The sequence below is a fragment of the Chiloscyllium plagiosum genome, chromosome 37, assembly GCF_004010195.1.
Source record: "Chiloscyllium plagiosum isolate BGI_BamShark_2017 chromosome 37, ASM401019v2, whole genome shotgun sequence".
NCBI lineage: Eukaryota > Metazoa > Chordata > Chondrichthyes > Orectolobiformes > Hemiscylliidae > Chiloscyllium > Chiloscyllium plagiosum.
The window spans coordinates 27,228,653-27,247,734 of NC_057746.1; the positions used below are offsets into that span (position 1 = coordinate 27,228,653).

Here is a 19,082-nt window from a genome sequence, read left to right on the forward strand (position 1 = left end):
CCCTCAAATCCCCATCTCCACACCCCCCCCCCCCCCATCGTTCTGTAAGGTATGGAGTTAATGTTTCTCACAGTTTCCTCCCACCATCTTCAACACCCCATATCATCTTCAACTCCCCAATCTCAGTCCATACCCCCACCTTCAAACCACTTCCAGCCCCTTCTAAACCCCACCTCCAATCCTCTGGAAGCCTCATATCCAACCTGTCTTCAAAGCCCCAACTCCACACCCTACCTCCAAGACTGCAACTCCAGCCCTCTCTAACCTTGCAACCAAAAGCCCTCTTCAAAACCTGGACCAAAAGACCCCCCATCTCCAAAATAGTGTTTCTAACAATCACAACACCATTTCCAAATATTATCCTCTTCCCTCCAAACAATGTGAAAGCAAAAGTAAGCCTTCGGATCTGCTCAGACATTCAGTGAGATCATGAATAATCTGATAATCGTCAATTTTCCCTTATGACTGTTAATTCCCATAATTAGAAATCTGTTTGTATCAACATTCCATACTTGGCAGCAAACTCCAAACCCTCCATCCAAATGTCATTTTAATCCCACACCTCCAAACATGATACTGAATACTATGTCTCCAGCCATTCTTTAAACTGACATCTAAGCCCCTTCCTCATCTCCAACCGCCCTTACAAACCTTTTATCCAAAACCTCACCACCAACACTCTTTAAATTCAACATCTAAATTTCATCTCAAACCTTATCCAAATACCCATTTTCAACCCTCCTCAAATTCAAAACTCAATTTCCAAATCATGTATAGAAAACCATAACCTGAATAGCCTAAAACCCTTAACACCCTCAAAACCATAACCTCCAGAACCCTAACCACCAAACCCCAAAATAACCTAACAACCAAAAAGTTTCAGCCCCAAAAACCCTAACTCCTTCTCACCAAAAAACTTCATCCTTACCTAACCATTCAGAACATTATCAAAGGCATAACCCAAAACCCACAACACACTCCACCTCCCCCCAGAATCTTAACCGCTCAGGAAAATCCTAACCAGACCAGTCTTAAATCTGGAACAAAAACAAACCAAAGAAATAAAAATGGAAGATGGTGAAAAAACTCAGTAGGTCTAGCAGCATGCAGGGAGAGAAAATAGAGTTAACACTTCTATTCCAGTAACCTGTCTTCAGAACTGATTGTAGTGGGGAAAAGGTTGGTATATATGATGTTGGTATTTTCCAGCTCCCGCCCCATCTTCAGTGTATATACCAATCTTAAAAGCTACAATCAGTTCTGGATTGTATCAAAATGTTAACTCTCCTTTCTCTCTGCAGATACTGCCAGACCTGCTGACTTTATCCAGCAATTTGTTTCAGCCTAAAACATTAACCTCTCAAACCTCAACTCTAACACAACCATGGAAAATCCTTAACCGTCCCCTCAAACCCTGACCCAAAAATATTAACTTCTCAAAACCTTAACCATATCCCAAAATGCTTTGCACCAAAACCCTAAACTGACCATCACAAAGTAATTTCCTCTCGACATCACTCCACCTCCCTGCTGTGCGCTTCTCCCTCATTGAGAAAGCTTTCTGTAAATTGATTGAAGGCTATGAAATTACTTTTAGCCAATAGCATACGGGAAGATCATAGAGTTGAGCTGAGTTGAGGAATGTCTTGGGACTGTATCACTATCACTGGGTCAAATTGCTGGTATTCCCTCACTGCAAACACTGTTAGACATAGAGCTAATGTGTTAGGAAACTGCACAGGAGGAATGGGCTTAGTTTTGAAGAAACATCGTACTGCATTCAAAACATTGACCCTGTTGCTGCCAGGTCTGAGTTTCTCCACCATTTAGTTTTTATTTCAGGTGGGATGAATCAGACTTGTACGGTCATAGGTCCAATCTAAGGGGGGGGGGGGGGGGGGGAGAATGAGGGTTAATGGTGATGTGGAAGTGGGACAGAGTTTGGAATGGGAATGTTGCAGAGTGGTAGAAAGGAAAATGGCAAATTTGTTGGGCGATGCAGGTAGGAGGTAGACAGAAATTGGCTTGTTCAAGCTTGGGTCGAAAGTGATTTTCAAGTTGTGCGCGCTGATGGGGAGAGTGACTCATTACTTGTGTTGCTTAATTGGAATGACTGGATTAGAGCATGGTAACAGACCCTTCGGTTCAACCAGTCCATGCTGACCACAATCCCAAATTAAACTAGTCCCACCTACCTATCCAGCCTCTCCTTATAACTTAAACCCTCCAATCCCAGCAACATCCTGGTAAATCTCTTCTGAAACCTCTCTAGGCTTCTTCCTATAACAGGGCGATCAGAACCGGACACATTACTCCCGAAGAGGCCTCACCAACGTCATATACAGGCTGAACATGATGTTCCAACTCCTATACTTTGAAGGTCTGAGCAATGAAGGCAAGCGTGCTAAACATCGTCTTTATCACCACGTTTACATGTGATGCAAACTTGAATTATGAAGCTGAACACCTAGGTCTCTCTGTTTTACAACATTACCCAAGGCCCTGCTTTTAATTGCGGAAGTCATACCCTTGTTTGTTTTACCAAATGCAATACCTAACATGTATCCAAATTAAACTCCATCTGCCACTCTTTGGCCCATTGACTCAATTGATCAAGATCTCTTCGTAATCTGAGACAACCTTCTTCTCTGTCTACTATATCACCAATATTGATGTCATCTGCAACTTTACTAAGCATACCTTCTATATTCTCATGATTGAATTAAATACCTCAATGCAACTTAATTGCGTCATGCATGGAATTCAACAGTAAAGGAGGAGGCCGTACAACCAATCGTTTTGGCATGTGACAGTTCACTTGGATAGTCACTTCTGTATGCAGAGGTTTAGAGCTATGGATAGTGATGGTAGAGACTCCATTTTTCTTTCCACCACATCGTTGCACTCACACTTACTGTCTGACATTGAAACTTGAAGGGATTTACTCAACTTGTGTTAGGACTGTTCCTTCCATGCCATTAGACCCTTATATGGGATTAAAAACTGGAGTTCAGATGCAGGGAGGCTGCTCATGTGCCACAAGATCTGGGATCCGTTGGTAGAGCTATTCAATTAGCCACAATTTTCCTTTTTGAATTTTTTAATTGCTCATCTCTCCCTCTGATGATAAATGGTAAATAATAAATCCATATCCTTTGGTTACTGACCCACTGCCACTGGAAGCAGTTTCTTTGTGTCTATTCTGTCAAAGCCTTTCGTAATTTTGAAAATCTCTGCTAAATCATTCCTTAACTTTCTTTGCCATGCTGAGAGCTGTCCCAGTTTCTCTGGTCTCAGAAATCCCTCATCCCTGGTGAGACAGAGAATATAGGAGCAGGAGTAGGCCATTCGGCCCTTCAAGCCTGCTACATTATTCTAGATCATGGCTGACCATCTAACCGTATGTTACTGACCAGTTTAGACCCACACCTCGCTCCCCCCTCAAAGTGTACAATGGAAATATCCTAGACTCTAACTTTTATACTTTTTAAAAGGCAAGTATAAAGTGCTGTGTTCCACACATGATTAGATTGGTCCATCATTAAGCTTAAACCAAAACTTACTTTATTCTTACAACATAGTTAAAATACAACAAAGAAGAATTAGCATAACTTTATTGAAATACATAACAAGATAATATATTATTTAACAACTAATCATGAAATGTTCCAACATAGGCAGCATCCCAAAAACACATGCTTGGTAAACACAATTCAGCAACACAATTATCATTCTCACACACTGTCTCTGTTCAGTCCAGAAGAAAGAAACACTGAAAAAAACAATTTGCCCCTTTTGATTTTTTTTTTAAGAGGAAGGCTTCAGAACTAGGGGGAGGAAAAGCAAAGTCTCATGGATGTTGGGAGATGTCAAATAAAAACAGAAAGTGTGAGAGAAACTCAGGTCTGGCAGCATTTGTGGAGAAATAGTGTTAACACTTTGCCTCCAATTTGATTCTTCCTCAGAACTCGGGAGCCCTACTTTAAAATTCAGTATTGTCATTTTAGGGAAGTTTTTCTCTCAGAATGTGTGCGACTTTGCCTCCGAAGGCTATGTGAAGGATACTTTAACACTGGTTAACACACTATAAAAAGGATGAGATTGCACCAGAGAGGATGCAGATGTTGCCTGGTTGCAGTGAATCAGCTGTGAAGAGAGACCAGATAGGCTGGGGATGTTTGCCTTTGAGCAGAGAAGGCGGAGGAGGGATCCGATTAGAACGTAGAATGGTACAGCAGAGGAACAGGCTCTTGGGCCAACCATGTTTGTGCTGACCATGATGCCATTCTAAATGAACCTACCTGCCTGCACACGATCCATTTTCTTCAATTCACTGCCTGTTTATATGTCTGTCTAAAAGCCCGTTAAACATTACGATTTTATCTGCTTCTACCACCTCCCCTGTCAGCATGTTACGGGCACCCGCCATCCTCTGCATAAAAAAAACTTGCTTCGGACATCTCCTTTAAACTTTCCCCCTCTCACCTTAAATCTATGCCCCGTAGATTTCCACCTTGGCAAAAAGACTCTGACTATCTGCGATTCCCAATTTAATGCATTTCTGTGGTCACATCTTAGCTTCTGACTCGTCAGCAAAAACAATCCTCTCCTTATAGCTAATACACTCCAACTCAGGAGGAGAAAGTGAGGACTGCAGATGCTGGAAACCAGAGTTGAAAAGTGTGGTGCTGGAAAACCACAGCAGGCCAGGCAGCATCTGAGGAGCAGGAGAATCGACATTTCAGGCATAAGGGCTTATGCCCAAAACATCGATTCTCCTGTTCCTCGGATGTTGTCTGGCCTGCTGTGTTTTTCCAGCACCATACTTTTCAACACTACACTCCAATTCAGACAACAGCCTGGCAAACCTCTTTTGCACCCTCTCTAATACCTCTATATCCTCCTATGGTGTAGTGACTAGAACCATACACAATATTCCAAATGTGGCCTAACTAAAGTTATATACACCTGCAACATGACTCATCAATTTTATACTCAGTGATCTGTCTGATGAATGCAAGCATGCCTAACACCTTTTCCTGCCTTATCCATCTGTATTGCCATTTTCAAGGAGCTATGGACATGCACCTCAAGGTCCCTCTGTTATTTAGTGCTCCTCATGGTGTTACCATGTACTGTATAGTCTCCTCTTGCATTTGATCTCTCAAAACTGCATCACTTCACACTTAAGGGGAGGTGATGGCTTAATGCTATTAATTGCTGGACTGCTAATCCAGACACTCAGGTTGCATCCCAGGAAAACAGATTTGAACCCTGCCATTGTAGATGGTGGAATTTGAATTCATTTTTTTCAAAATCTGGAATTAATAGTCTAAAGATATCCATGAATCCAGTGTTGGAAAAACCCATCTGGTTCATTAATGTCCTTTAGGGCAGGAAACTGCTATCCCTACCCGGTCTGGTCTACATGGGACTCCAGAACCACAGCAATGTGGCTGACTGTTAACAGCACTCTGTGCATTGAGGGCTGGGCAATTAATGCTCAACTAGCTGGCAACGCCTACCTCCTATGAATGAATTTAAAAATGCACTTGTCTGGATTAAAATTTCACATGCCATTTCTCCACCCACACTCCCACTTGAGGTGTACAACATTCTGAGATAAGGAAAAAAATTTCCCCTTAGTTGAGCGGTTAGTAACCAGGGGCACAATTTTAAGATAAAAAGCAGAAGGTTTAGAGGGAATTTGAGGAAATTATTTCTCATCCAGAGGACTGTGTTTATCTGGAACTCACTGTTTAAAAGGGTGGTAGAGGCAGGAACCCTCAGGGCATTTTGGAACTATTTAAATGAACAGATGAAATGCATACAAAGGTAACAGATCAAGTGCTTGAAAATAGGATTAGATTAGATGGACTGTGGGATGAAGGGCCTCGTTCCATGCTGTAAATATGCTCTGATTCTAAGGTGAGGGAGGGGGGGGGTCATTTAATATTTTTAAGATAGACAAGGGAATCAAAAAGCTTTTGGATAATTGGGAATGTGGAATTTAAAAAACTTACAAATTGGCCAAGATCTTATTGAGTGGCAGAGACTGAACGGCTTGAAGGGCTGATCAGCCTTCTGCTGCCCTTGATTTGTGCATCTGCAGGTTAGGCCTATACTCATTGGAATTAGGAAAAATGAGAGGTAATCTTATTGAAACATATAATATTCTGAGTAACCTTGAAAGGCAAGATGCTGAAATACTTCTCTTTTGGGCGAAATATAAGTGAGGAGCCACAGTTTAATAATAAAGTGTCTCTAATTTAAGGTGGGGAGAAGGAAGGAGGCGATGGCGTAGTAGTATTATCACTGAACTGTTAATCCAGAATCCCAGGTAATGTTCAGGGGACCTAAGTTTGATCCCTGCTATGGTGGAATTTGAATTCAATAAAAATCTGGAATTAAGAGTCTTAAGGATGACCATGAGTCCATTGTCAGGAAAAACCCATCTGGTTCACTGATGCCCTTTACGGAAGGAAACTGCAATCCTTACTTGGTCTGGTCTCCATGTGACTCTAGAACTACAGCAATACAGTTGACTCTCAACTGGCCTCTGAAACTAGGGATGCGCAATAAATGATGGCCTGGCCAGTGATACCCATATCCTATGAATGAATTAATAAAAGGAAGATGGGTAATGTTTAGAATTCACTTCCCCAGCATGTCTGGGAGATTGGTTCAGGGTATATACTCAAGGCTGAGTTGAGTAGGATTTAAAAAAATTTACTCGTGGGATATAGGTGTTGCTGGCTGGCCAGGATTTTATTACCCGTCCTAACTGCCCTTGAGAAGTGAGCAGCAACCTTGATCCACTGCAGTCTACATGCTGTAGATTGACCCCCAATGGCCTAAGGGAAGGAATTCCAGGATTTGACCCAGTGAAGGAACGGCAATATATTTCCAAGTCAGGATGGTGAGTGGCTTGGAGGGAACCTTGCAGGTGGCAGCTTAATCTGTATGAGGGAGTTGAGGATTATTGTTGGCAAACAGGAAAGAGCAAAATTCTAGATTAGTGGTGCTGGAAGAGCACAGCAGTTCAGGCAGCACCCAAGGAGCTTCGAAATCGACGTTTCGGACAAAAGCCCTTCATCAGGAATAAAGGCAGTGAGCCTGAAGCGTGGAGAGATAAGCTAGAGGAGGATGGGGAGAAAGTAACATAGAGCACAATGGGTGAGTGGGGGAGGGGATGAAGGTGATAGGTCAGGGAGGAGAGGGTGGAGTGGATAGGTGGAAAAGGAGATAGAGGTGGGGAGTGGTGCCGGTGTAATTACGGAAGATCAACTGCTCTACGTCGCCAACAAAGAGACAGGCATAGCACACCGGCACTACTCCCCACCTCTTCCTCCACTGCATTGATGACTGCATTGGCGCCACCTCGTGCTCCCGCGAGGAGGTTGAGCAATTCATCAACTTCACCAACACAATCCACCCTGACCTTAAATTCACCTGGACCATCTCTGACACCTCCCTCCCCTTCCTGGACCTCTCCATCTCCATTAATGACAACCGACTTGACACTGACATTTTTTACAAACCCACCGACTCCCACAGCTACTTGGATTACACCTCTTCCCAACCTACCTCTTGCAAAAATGCCATCCCGTATTCCCAATTCCTCCGCCTCCGTCGTATCTGCTCCCAGGAGGACCAGTTCCACCACAGAACACACCAGATGGCCTCCTTCTTTAGAGACCACAATTTCCCTTCCCACGTGGTTAAAGATGCCCTCCAACGCGTCTTGTCCACAACACGCACCTCCGCCCTCAGACTCCACCCCTCTAACCGTAACAAGGACAGAACGGCCCTGGTGCTCACCTTCCACCCGATGCGGTCTCCTCTACATTGGGGAGACTGGACGCCTCCTAGCAGAGCACTTTAGGGAACATCTCCGGGACACCCGCACCAATCAACCACACCGCCCTGTGGCCCAACATTTCAACTCCCCCTCCCACTCTGCCAAGGACATGGAGGTCCTGGGCCTCTTTCACCGCCGTTCCCTCACCACCAGACGCCTGGAGGAAGAATGCCTCATCTTCCGCCTCGAACACTTCAATCCCAGGGCATCAATGTGGACTTCAACAGTTTCCTCATTTCCCCTTCCCCCACCTCACCCCAGTTCCAAACTTCCAGCTCAGCACTGTCCCTATGACTTGTCCGGACTTGTCCTACCTGCCTATCTCCTTTTCCACCTATCCACTCCACCCTCTCCTCCCTGACCTATCACCTTCATCCCTTCCCCCACTCACCCATTGTACTCTATGCTACTTTCTCCCCACCCCCACCCTCCTCTAGCTTATCTCTCCACGCTTCAGGCTCACTGCCTTTATTCCTGATGAAGGGCTTTTGCCCGAAATGTCGATTTCGAAGCTTCTTGGATGCTGCCTGTACTGCTGTGCTCTTCCCGCACCACTAATCCAGAATCTGGTTTCCAGCATCTGCAGTCATTGTTTTTACCCATAGGAAAGAGCAAAAGCTACAATCATAATCTGGCAGAGGAGAGGAGCCAAATGGGCTCACCTTCCTCCTATTTCCTGGAGGAAAGGAATGATTCGCCCTGCGTCTTTAGATTAGATTAGATTAGATTACTTACAGTGTGGAAACAGGCCCTTCGGCCCAAGTGTTAGCAACACTGGGTATATTGTGGTCCATCTGAAGATGTCTGATGCATCGTTCCCTGTTATTTCTCCTTCTTGTCCACCTCCTCAGATAAGCAATTGGAGAATGCCATCCTAAGCACCTTTCCCTGTTATTTCTTCTTCTCCCGCACCCACCCCAGATAAGCAATTAGAGGATATTGTCTAATGCATCTATTCCTGTTATTTCTCTTTATCCCTCCCCAGATTCCTCTGCCCAGCTATGGCGTCTGACGACGTAGTGAGGTTTCAGTTCCCGAGCCACGAGGTGACCATCCTGAAGAAGATGAACCAACTGCGGTTGGAGGAGCGTTTCTGTGATGTGACCATCGTGGCGGACCAGCTGCGGTTCCCGGGCCACAGGGTGGTATTGGCCGCATGCTCGCCGTTCCTGCGTGATCAGTTCCACATGAACCCATCACAGGAGGTGCAGGTCTTCCCCATGACCGGCGCCCAGATTGTGCTGCGCCTGCTGCTCTCATGCTATACCGGCTGCCTAGAGTTCCCCTTCAATGACATCCTTGACTACCTGACAGCCGCGAGCTGCCTGCAGATGGAGCATGTGGTGGAGAAGTGCCGCCAATCGCTGTCACCACGCATCGGGCCCCGCGTGCCCCCATCCGAGGGAGTCGATGAGGGGCCTGGCACGCCGCAGATCGCCAGCTCGTCAGAGCGAGTGCCGGACACCGAGAGGCCAGCTCCTTGGGAAGCTGGAGCAGCACCACCAGCACCAGAGGAGAAAATACCGAAACGGGCGCCAGCTGACGATGTGGTGAAGCTGGAGTCAGAACAACACTCAGATTTCAGCGGGACCGAGGATATCTGCATCCACAAGGTGGAGTCGCTAGCCGACTGCATGGAGGGTTGCCCGGAGCCGGTGGGCAAAGTGCGGGGTCCTGAGGCCGCCAACGGCTTGGAGCCCGATCCGGGCATCCATTCGACAGCGGGTGGCTACCCAGATGCCGGTGGCCCTCCCTATGACATGTCAGAGGTGATGATCTCAGATGAGTTCCAGGAGGAGGACTATGAGAGCTCAGCTAGTGAGGAGTGCCGCAGCAGCGGCTTCACTGGTAGTTACTACCGGCCCGGAGAGGAGCACCCGCCGCTGGCACCTCAACAGCAACAGCCGCCGCCCCCTTCTGCCAGTGCCCTGGCGGGACTGGGCGCTAAGGAAGGGGAGTCGGCGCGCAGCCCTGGCCTGTGCTCGGAATGCGGCGCACCGTTCGAACACCGCGAGCACCTGGCTGCGCACATGGTAGTCCATAAGCTCTACATGTGCCTGCTGTGTGGCAAAGTGTTCAAGAAAAATGCACGGCTGGCGCAGCACATCAATGTGCACACCGGCTTCAAGCCATACTGCTGCGCTATCTGCGGTCGCACCTTCACGCAGAAGCGCTCGCTCAAGGACCACATGAACGTGCACAACGGTGACTCGCCGCATTGCTGCAGTTACTGCGACATGCGCTTCACCCACTACAGCACCCTGCGGGTCCACCTCCGGGACCAGCACGGCAAGACCACTACACGCAACATGGAGAACAAGCCCGCTGAAATCAGCCTGGTGGTGCCTTAGCAGTTGGTTTACCCACCAACCCAATCTACCCCTTCCATCCTATCCTTCCCTTCTCTCCACTTTATCATCTCAGAATCTTCATCCTTCTTCACCCCAGATCCATTCCAACTTGACCCCTCCCATATCTCACACAGAATCGCCTCCTGTCAAAGAAGCACCCCATTTTTTAGACGACTTCACAGTGCAGCCACCCCAATTAACAGCACAGTTTTAATCTGATCAAACAATGGACTCTTCCAAATTCTCGGTCCACCTTCTGCTCTTGTCTGTTTGAGTTTTTTTAACCAAGGGCCTATCCTCACCATCGCCTGGTTTATTTTATTTTGTATGTCTCCACAACAGGAAACGTCTCTTTTGTGTAATCTATATTTTTATTGCAAAAAATAATAATTTGTGATTTTAAAAATATACAAGCGAAAATCATTTCTTTTTATAACCTTCTGTTGCGTGAATTGTTAATTTGTCAGGCGCCGGGAAGGTAGAGCATTGTCCCTCGGACTGTTTTTTATTTCACTGAGTGCTTTTATGGTGGTTGTTTCAGTTGTAAGGCAAGTAGTTGCCATGCAGTCTAACACTCAAACACAGCCTGCTCATGAAGCTTTAGGGGTTTAGTAGCCCCTCACAGCTTTTACAATCAGATTTTGTTCACAACATTGTAATCAACATTGAAGAGCCACTGACTGCCCTTTGAGTTTTTAAAGGGGAAAAGGACTACAGCAGATTTAAGGTCACCACTCCCCTGGCCTTCATGGAACGGATGGAGACCATTCAGCTCTAGAACCTGTCCTGTCATTTCATAGAATCCTTACAGTCCAGATAGGGCCATTCAGCCCATGGTGTCTGCTCTGCCCATCTGAAGGAGATCCCATCCAGAACCACCCCTACCCCATCTTTGTAACCATGCATGGGGTTTTTAAACCTCATGGCTAAACCATGTAACCTGCACATCCTTGGACAATTACAGGGCAATTTTACTAAGTCCAAGCATTTAGTCTGCACATCTTCGGACTGTGGGAGGAAACTGGAAACTCCGAAGAAACCCACGCAGAGACTGGGGAGAACGTACTAATTCCACATAGTCTCCCCAATGCTGGCATTGAACCCATGTCCCTGGCTCTCAGGCAGCATTGTGCTACCATGCTGATCTTATTTGATAAGATTGTGACTGATCTTACACCTAACTCCAATGCCCTTTGTTCCTTAATATCTACTGAAACATATCATTCTCAGATTTAAAATGAGCAATTGATCGAGCATCAATTGCCATTTATGGTCACGATTACAAACTGTCTCCCACTGCAACCTATGTAGATAGAAGTGTTTCTAAATTTCACTCCTAAAAGGAGTAACTCTAATTTTTAAATTTAAAAATCACACAACACCGCGTTATAGTCCAACAGGTTTAATTGGAAGCACACTAGCTTTCGGAGCGATGCTCCTTCATCAGGTCCTGTGTTCTCTGTCTATGACCTGATGTTTAGATTGATTCCAATCTAAAAAGTGAGATAACAGAGTTTTACATAAATTCATGCAGTTTTTGAGCTCAGAGTTCTACATGAATGTATGTGGTTTTTGAGCAAAGTGCAATGTAACTCTGAAAGTACATTGTCCGAATCATAATTTTTTAAATGGTGGTCTTAGTTCTTGATTTCCCACCCAGCAGAAACAGTTCTTCTCTATCTACCTGACCTGTTCCCCTTAACATTGAGAAAACTTCAATCAACTCAGCTGTATCCCTCTGAATTCCAGGGAATGCATCCCTAGTTGTTTTAAAATCTGCTGATAATTCAACTTTCAGAGACCGGCTATCATTCTTGTGAATCTACCTGCACTTCCTTTGAGGTTAGTGTAAACGTCCAAAAGTATAATGTCCAAAACTCATCACTGTTACTCTGAGTGTGCTGTAACCTGGGTGTTATATACCATAAGTTTGACTTCTACTTTTTTGTATTCTTGTCCCCCATATGTAAAAGGCCTGCCTTCTGTTAGCTTTTGGTTTGATTTTTTTTCTGTACCTGTTCATGACATAGTAATGAGTCATAGTCATACAGCCATAAAGCACAGAAACAGATCCTTGGTTCACCTCATCCATGCCGACCAGATAGCCTCCTAGGCTTTCAAGTCTCATTAGACCCACACTGTTTCCAGCTTTTCATTGTCATAGACAGGGAAATAAACCAGTGGTGTCCACATTCAGGTACTGTAGGTGGGTATCTGACCAAGGCTGAAATAGCATTTCTTTCCATTTGATGCCATCAGCTTTTGATTTGTTCTGATCATTTATTGTCCTTTCTTAGTCTATAACTGGTGAGAATGGAGCATGTACAATCTCTCCGAACCTGTTGTCTTTAAACCAGAGTTTTCCAAATATTGGACTTCTTCGAATGTGGCATTTTAAAAAAAAAGTTCGCTCAATTAAAGTTAGTTAATGCAACAATTTGGCTAGAAACTACAGCAGGATATGCAGAGATGGTTAATGGATTGGTACCTTGAATGAGCGGGTTATCTCATGAGGAACCGTTGAGCAGGGTGGGCTTGATTTCATCTGAGTTTAGAAGAGTGAGGGGTCACTTGATTGAAGTGTGTAAGATTCTGAACTGTTTTAGAACATAGAACATTACAGCGCAGTACAGGACCTTTGACCCTCGATGGTTTCACAGGTTGGTGGAACAATCTGAAGCCCATCTAACCTATACTATTCCATTTTCATGCATATGTTTATCCAATGACAACTTAAATGCCCTTAAAGTTGGCAAGTCTACTACTGTTGCAATCAATGCGTTCCACGCCCCTACTACTGTGAGTAAAGAAACTAGCTCTGACTAGTGGGCGGCACGGTGGCACAGTGGTTAGCACTGCTGCCTCATAGCGCCAGAGACCCGGGTTCAATTCCCGCCTCAGGCGACTGACTGTGTGGAGTTTGCACGTTCTTCCCGTGTCTGCGTGGGTTTTCTCCGGGTGCTCCGGTTTCCTCCCACAGTCCAAAAGATGTGCAGGTAAGGTGAATTGGCCATGCTAAATTGCCCGTAGTGTTAGGTAAGGGGTAAATGTAGGGGCATGGGTGGGTTGCGCTTCGGTGGGGCGGTGTGGACTTGTTGGGCTGAAGGGCCTGTTTCCATACTGTAAGTAATCTAATCTAATCTGTCCGATATCGATCACCCCTCAATTTAAAGCTATGCCCCCTCATGCTAGCCATCACCATCTGAGGAAAAAGGCTCTCACTCTTTACCCTATCGAACCCACTGATTATATTAAATGTCTCAATTAAGTCACCTCTCAACCTTCTTCTCTCCAACAAAAACAGCCTCAAATCCCTTAAGCCTTTCTTCCATACCAGGCAACATCCTAATAAATCTCCTCTGAACCCTTTCTAAAAGCTTCCACATCCTTCCTATAATACGGTGACCAGAACTGTACACAATACTTTCAAGTTGGGCCACACCAGAGTTCTGTACAGTTGCAGCATGACCTCATCGTTTTGAAACTCAATCCCTCTACTAATAAAAGCTAACATGCAGTATGCCTTCTTAACACCCTATCAACCTGGATGGCAATTTTCAGGGATCTATGTACATGAACACTGAGATCCCTCTGCTCATCTACACTACCAAGAATTTTACCATTAGTCCAGTACTCTGCATTCCTGTTGCTCTCTCCAAAGTGAATCACCCCTCACTTTTCTGCATTAAACTCCATTCGCCACCTCTCAGCCCAGCTGTGCAGTTTATCTATGTCCCTCTGTGACCTACAACATCCTTCTGCACTGTTCACAACACTACCGATCTTAGTGTCACTCGCAAATTTACTAACCTATCCTTCTACGGTCTCATCCAGGTTGTTTATAAAAATGACAAGCAGCAGTGGACTTTAACAAGGTGGACATAAAAGAAGATGTTTCCTTTTGTGGGTGAGTTCAGAATCAGCAGGCTCCGTTTTAACATTAGGTTTGCCCATCAAGGCAGAGATAAGAAGAAATCCCTTCTTTTAGAGGGCTTTGTAACTTCAGAATTCTCTGCCTCATGAGGTGGGTGTCATCGTTTTAAAAATATTCGGAGGTGGATAGATTATTTTACAGCAAGACAAGAGTTGCCAGGTAGATGGGAATGTTGGATTAGAAACACAAACATCAGCCAAAATCTTGTCAAATTATGGGAAAGGCTGAATGGACTACTACTACTTTGTATCATCATTCCTGTGCAAGTGACCCTTGACCCCACTGGATACAGGTTGACCACTGCTCAAAGTAACTGACCTGAAATACAGCCAATCCAACCCTGAAGCTGACCGGTTTTGAGTGTTAACAGTACACTGATATAGCTTCCTTTGGTCTGAAGTAGGTGACTACCCACTGTACCATCTTGAGTTCCACATATGTCCTTGCTCTCTTGGTCTTCTTGTGTCCCTTTGGGGATTTCTCACCCCACATGCACTGCTGACTGTTGTTTCCAAATTACTGTCATCCGCTAACCAGGATGTGCAGAAAAAGAAGCACTGTCTCAAGCTCTTGGCCAATGCCCTTTTTTTCAGGTTGTTGAGCTATCAGAGAGGATAACATTCGTAATAGTTTCAGGGATGAGAGACTTCAATTATGTCGAAAGGTTGTGATTATTTTTCTTAGGGGAGAGAAGGTTGAGGGGAGATTTGACAGAGGTGTTCAAAATCATAAAGGATCTGGACAAAGTATTTGAAGAAACTATTAATGAACAGATATAGAACCAGAGGGCACAGATATAAGGTAATAAACAAAAGAACTACAGTGACACGAAGAACAACTCTTTATGCACAGCAAATTATTAGGATCCGGAATGCAAGAGAAGTGTGGTGAAGGCAGATTCAATGATAAGCTTTTAAAATAATTAAATAGGAAAGCAAAATGCAAGTTTGGTGGAAAAAGATAGAGGAGAGGGGCTAAGTGGTTTTCTCTTGCAGAGAGCCAGCACAGGCACAATGGTATGAATGTGCTGTAACCCTTCCCATCTACTCCTTTTCCCATCTATTATTAAGTATGGCGATATGATTTGGGTCCCAATACAAAACGCTAAGCACACCCAACTGCCACATTCTGTCGATTGTTCTCAGACATCCTGTAATTGTCCCAAATGATCCCAGAGTGATATGTTGGTAAATGCACTCTGGAAGTCAACCATAACATCCATGGGCACTCCCTTACCTACCTTGTTATTGACCTGATTAGGGAACCTGAGCTTATATTTAGAAGAATGAGAGATGGTCACATTAACACATGTACAAGTTTTATTGTGTGGATCCAGCAAAGATGTCTCTCTTGGCCGGGAGGTCAGGAACCATTGGAGGACAGTCTCATTAGAATTTAGAAAAATGAGAGATGACCTCTTTGAAAAATATAGGATTCTTAAGGCTTGAAAGGGTTAATACTGAGGGGATGTTTCCTCTCAAGGGAGAGTAGATCAAGAAAGCATAGTCTTCGAATAAAGGGGTGAAAATTTAAGACTGAGAAGAATTTTTTTCTTTCTGTCAGCAAGTTGAGAGTCTTTGGAACGCCTTGCCACATTCAAGTATGGATATCCTTGTCGATATGTAAGGCTGAGATATATAGATTCCCTTTCCTTCAGGATATGGGGAAGCAAGGGTTATGGGGAAAAGCCAGAAAAGTGAACATGAGGAATATTGGATCAGCCATTATCCTATTGAATAGAGGAGCAGACTCAAAAGGGCAAAAAAACATACCCCTGTTCTTGTTTTATAGTCTAATAGGACTGAGTTGAGGAATTCCTTCACTCAGGGTGGTGAACTTCAGAGGACCGTGAATGCTTAATCATTGAGTGTTTTAAAGATGGCAATGGACAGATTGCAAAAGATAGAGACTATGGAGATAGTGCAGAAAATTCATTGAGGCTGAAGATCAGCCCTGATCTGTTTGAACAGAGGATCAGACTCAAGGAGTGGAATGAACCACGCCTTATCCTATGTTTCTATTTTCCTATCAACTCTTAAATTCAACTTGATTAGAAGGACATGACCACTGTTAAAAATGCTGACTGTCAATCCACCCCTTATCAACCAAATATTTAAGCACTTTATATTTGTAATGAATGGGAGCAGAAAATGTAAATTTCAGATTGCAACAAAAGGAGAAGTGGTAATAATTTGAGAGATTGTAATGGAAAAAGTGTAATCAAATGAGAGGTTGTAATGATGAAATTGTAATAGGTGTTGTTACAAGAAGGTTGTATTGCAAGCCTGACAACATCTATGATGGTTATGATACTGGTTTAGTAATCAAGATTGAGTCATGAGTTGAGGTTTCAAGTACATCCCATCAGGACAGTTGGAAAGGTTAATTAAATAAATATCAAATGAAAAACTGGTCTCAACAGAGATGATCACCAACCAACTTTTAAAAAAAATACTTTCCATTTGCCAATGTCCTGAAAGAAAGGGAATCTCATCTTGTTCTAGGCTGGCCAACACAACTCCAGACAGACATGGGCTCTCACTTTAATGTTGCAAAAAGCAACTCAGTTTGCTACTTTATCAGGATTCCCACAAATGCCAGCACTGTCAGCAATTCCCAAATCCTGAAAGCAAACATCAAGAAAGAGAATTGGCATCCATTGCCTGCTTTGTGCAATCAATGGTTGGGCAATGCACACTTTCCTGTAACTCCAATTCTTTTTGCTTTGTGTACACTGGGTAAATCAATGGACAAAACAATGATCCTTACACCAGGGGACATTTACCTCATGAATCAATTAATGTCAAACAGTGAATGTTCACTAACACTGATGATGTGATGGGAAATCAGCAGGGTAGATATTACGAAGGAAGATAAAGAATGAACTTTAGCTCAGAAACTCATCCTCAAAAAAAAAAGGGCATGGCATCTCCAGTTTTGTTTTGATTCCCTGTTTACCCTGCAGTTAATGAACAGCCTAGAACTTCAATAGTTGATCACCAGTACCTATGCTTGGAATCAGGATTCAGTGTCATATAGATCCACGGAAGCTTGAGAGCATTTTCAAATTCCTCAGGATTCGGGAATGAAACTGTATCGATTCCTCATCTTCTGCCTTCCTTTTCTGGCAGGTGCAAAAGGTAAGTGATGGACTAACAGAGTCAGGCTGCGATTAGCAACTTGGGGGTTTCATCTTTCCTGATTTCAGAATGCATTAAGACTGTAGAGGGGTGACCATTTATCTTTGGAATCAACCTGCCAGGGCATATTCCAGTCCTAAGCCATCACTGAATCATTCTATGATTCACTTTTTCATCAGAAAGAGGGGCTTGCATTTATCCAACTCCTTCAGTGACCTCAAGAGACCTTCACAGTTACTTCAAATGTCAACTGGTTAATAATGTGCACAGCAAGCTCCCATAAACAGAAATTAGGTGAATGACTACATCGCCTATCTTAATGATTGAAGAGAACAAATAAAACAAAAGTGCTGGAGAAACTCTGCAGGTCTAGCATGTCTTTGAACAGAGAAACCGAGTTAACTTCTTGAGTCTAATATGGCAGAAAAAGACATACTGGCCTCCAAACGTTAACTCTTTTTCCTCTCACCACATATACTGCCACACTGTTGAATTTCTCAAGCACTTTCTGATCTTATTTCAGACTTCCAGCATACACAGTAGTTTGCAGTTATTTGGTTAAGGAGAAGTGTGACGACTGGGAGAGCTCCCCTGCTCCTATTTGAAACAGAGCCATGGCACCTTTCAGGCCCATTTGAGGAGGTAGCTGGTGCATTGGTTTAACTTGTAATAACTTATTTGACAGTGTAGCGCTCTCAGCATTGCTTTGGAGTGTCAGCCTTGATTATGCACTCATATTTTTAAAGGTAGACTGGCACACCCAGCCTTTTGATCTCTACAAAGCCAAGATGTAGGAATAGGAGCAGGCCATTCAGCCCATTAAGCCTGCTCCACCATTTAATAATATCATGGCTGATCTGATAATCTTCAACTCCACTTTCTTACCTTTTTCTTATAATTCTTGATTCCCTTACTGATTAAAAATGCCTATCTCAGCTTGAATGTATTTATCAAGTCAACCTCAACAACCCTCCGGTAAATAATTCCACAGATTCACTACCCTCAGAAGAAATTCTGGAAGTGACAGTGCTACCCAATGAATTACACAGGATTAAGGAGGGATCTGAATAAAGTGTTTAGCCAGACATTCCTTTACCCAGAGTCCGATCCTATTAAATGAAAGTAGTTCGGACCTACACCGAATTCACAGAATGAGAGAGAGAGAGAGATGTCTTCTCTTCCAGCGATTTGGAGATATTAAGGATGGCAGTAGCTGAACTCAGAATCGGTAAGAAGTGGAGCTAGAAAGGCACTGCAGCTCGGGCAGCATCAGTGGAGCAGGAAAGTCGACATTTCGGGTCAGGACTCTTCAACATCTCTTTAACATGGTCTCCTCCTCCCTTGTCCTTTATATTTCACCCATTCTCCTTCACCTTGTCGTCTTCTCTCTCTTCTCACTCATTCTCTCACATTCAGTCGCCCTAGTCCTCATTCCCCTTCCTCTATCCTTGTTCCCTTTTCCCTCCTTCTCTCCCCCTCTGTTTTTGACCCTTCCCTTCTTCCTATTCGTCTCCTCTCCATTCAGCTCCTCCCCTCTTTCACTCTCTGCCCTTCATTTTTCTCTCTTCCCCCTCATACTGTCACACTTGGGCCAGGTAATCTGCTAGAAAAGAAATACAGAAATTTCACTCCAGTGACTGCCAACAGTCAGCAGATCATGTGCTTTCACTGAAAAGCCAGTTGATCTTGAAGACTTTCTTGAAGAAAGTCAGAACTCATCACATCAGTGGGCAAGGACCGCCAGAGGCTAATAAGATGAATATGAGGAGCGGCCCTTGAATCTGTTTCACCATTTA

General features: G+C 44.2%; 2 protein-coding genes across 3 annotated transcripts in view; both read left to right on the forward strand.

Annotated features, from left to right (window-relative positions):
• LOC122541419 (zinc finger and BTB domain-containing protein 12-like) overlaps window positions 1–10,620 on the forward strand; it is an 11,893-nt gene extending 1,273 nt beyond the window's left edge. Inside the window, exons 1-2 of one of the 2 annotated variants that reach the window (XM_043678177.1) lie at window positions 2,238–2,380; window positions 8,847–10,620. In XM_043678177.1, coding sequence (XP_043534112.1) covers window positions 8,863–10,212 — 1,350 coding nt within the window. In that variant the 5' untranslated portion in view covers window positions 2,238–2,380; window positions 8,847–8,862 and the 3' untranslated portion in view covers window positions 10,213–10,620. Of the gene's footprint in view, window positions 1–2,237; window positions 2,381–8,846 lie in introns of those variants that run through there. The other variant, XM_043678178.1, reaches the window with a different exon arrangement.
• Window positions 10,621–17,132: 6,512 nt separating this feature from the next.
• LOC122541420 (complement factor B-like) overlaps window positions 17,133–19,082 on the forward strand; it is a 60,380-nt gene continuing 58,430 nt past the window's right edge. The window contains exon 1 of the mRNA XM_043678179.1: window positions 17,133–17,286. Coding sequence (XP_043534114.1) covers window positions 17,232–17,286 — 55 coding nt within the window. The 5' untranslated portion in view covers window positions 17,133–17,231. The remainder of the gene's footprint in view (window positions 17,287–19,082) is intronic.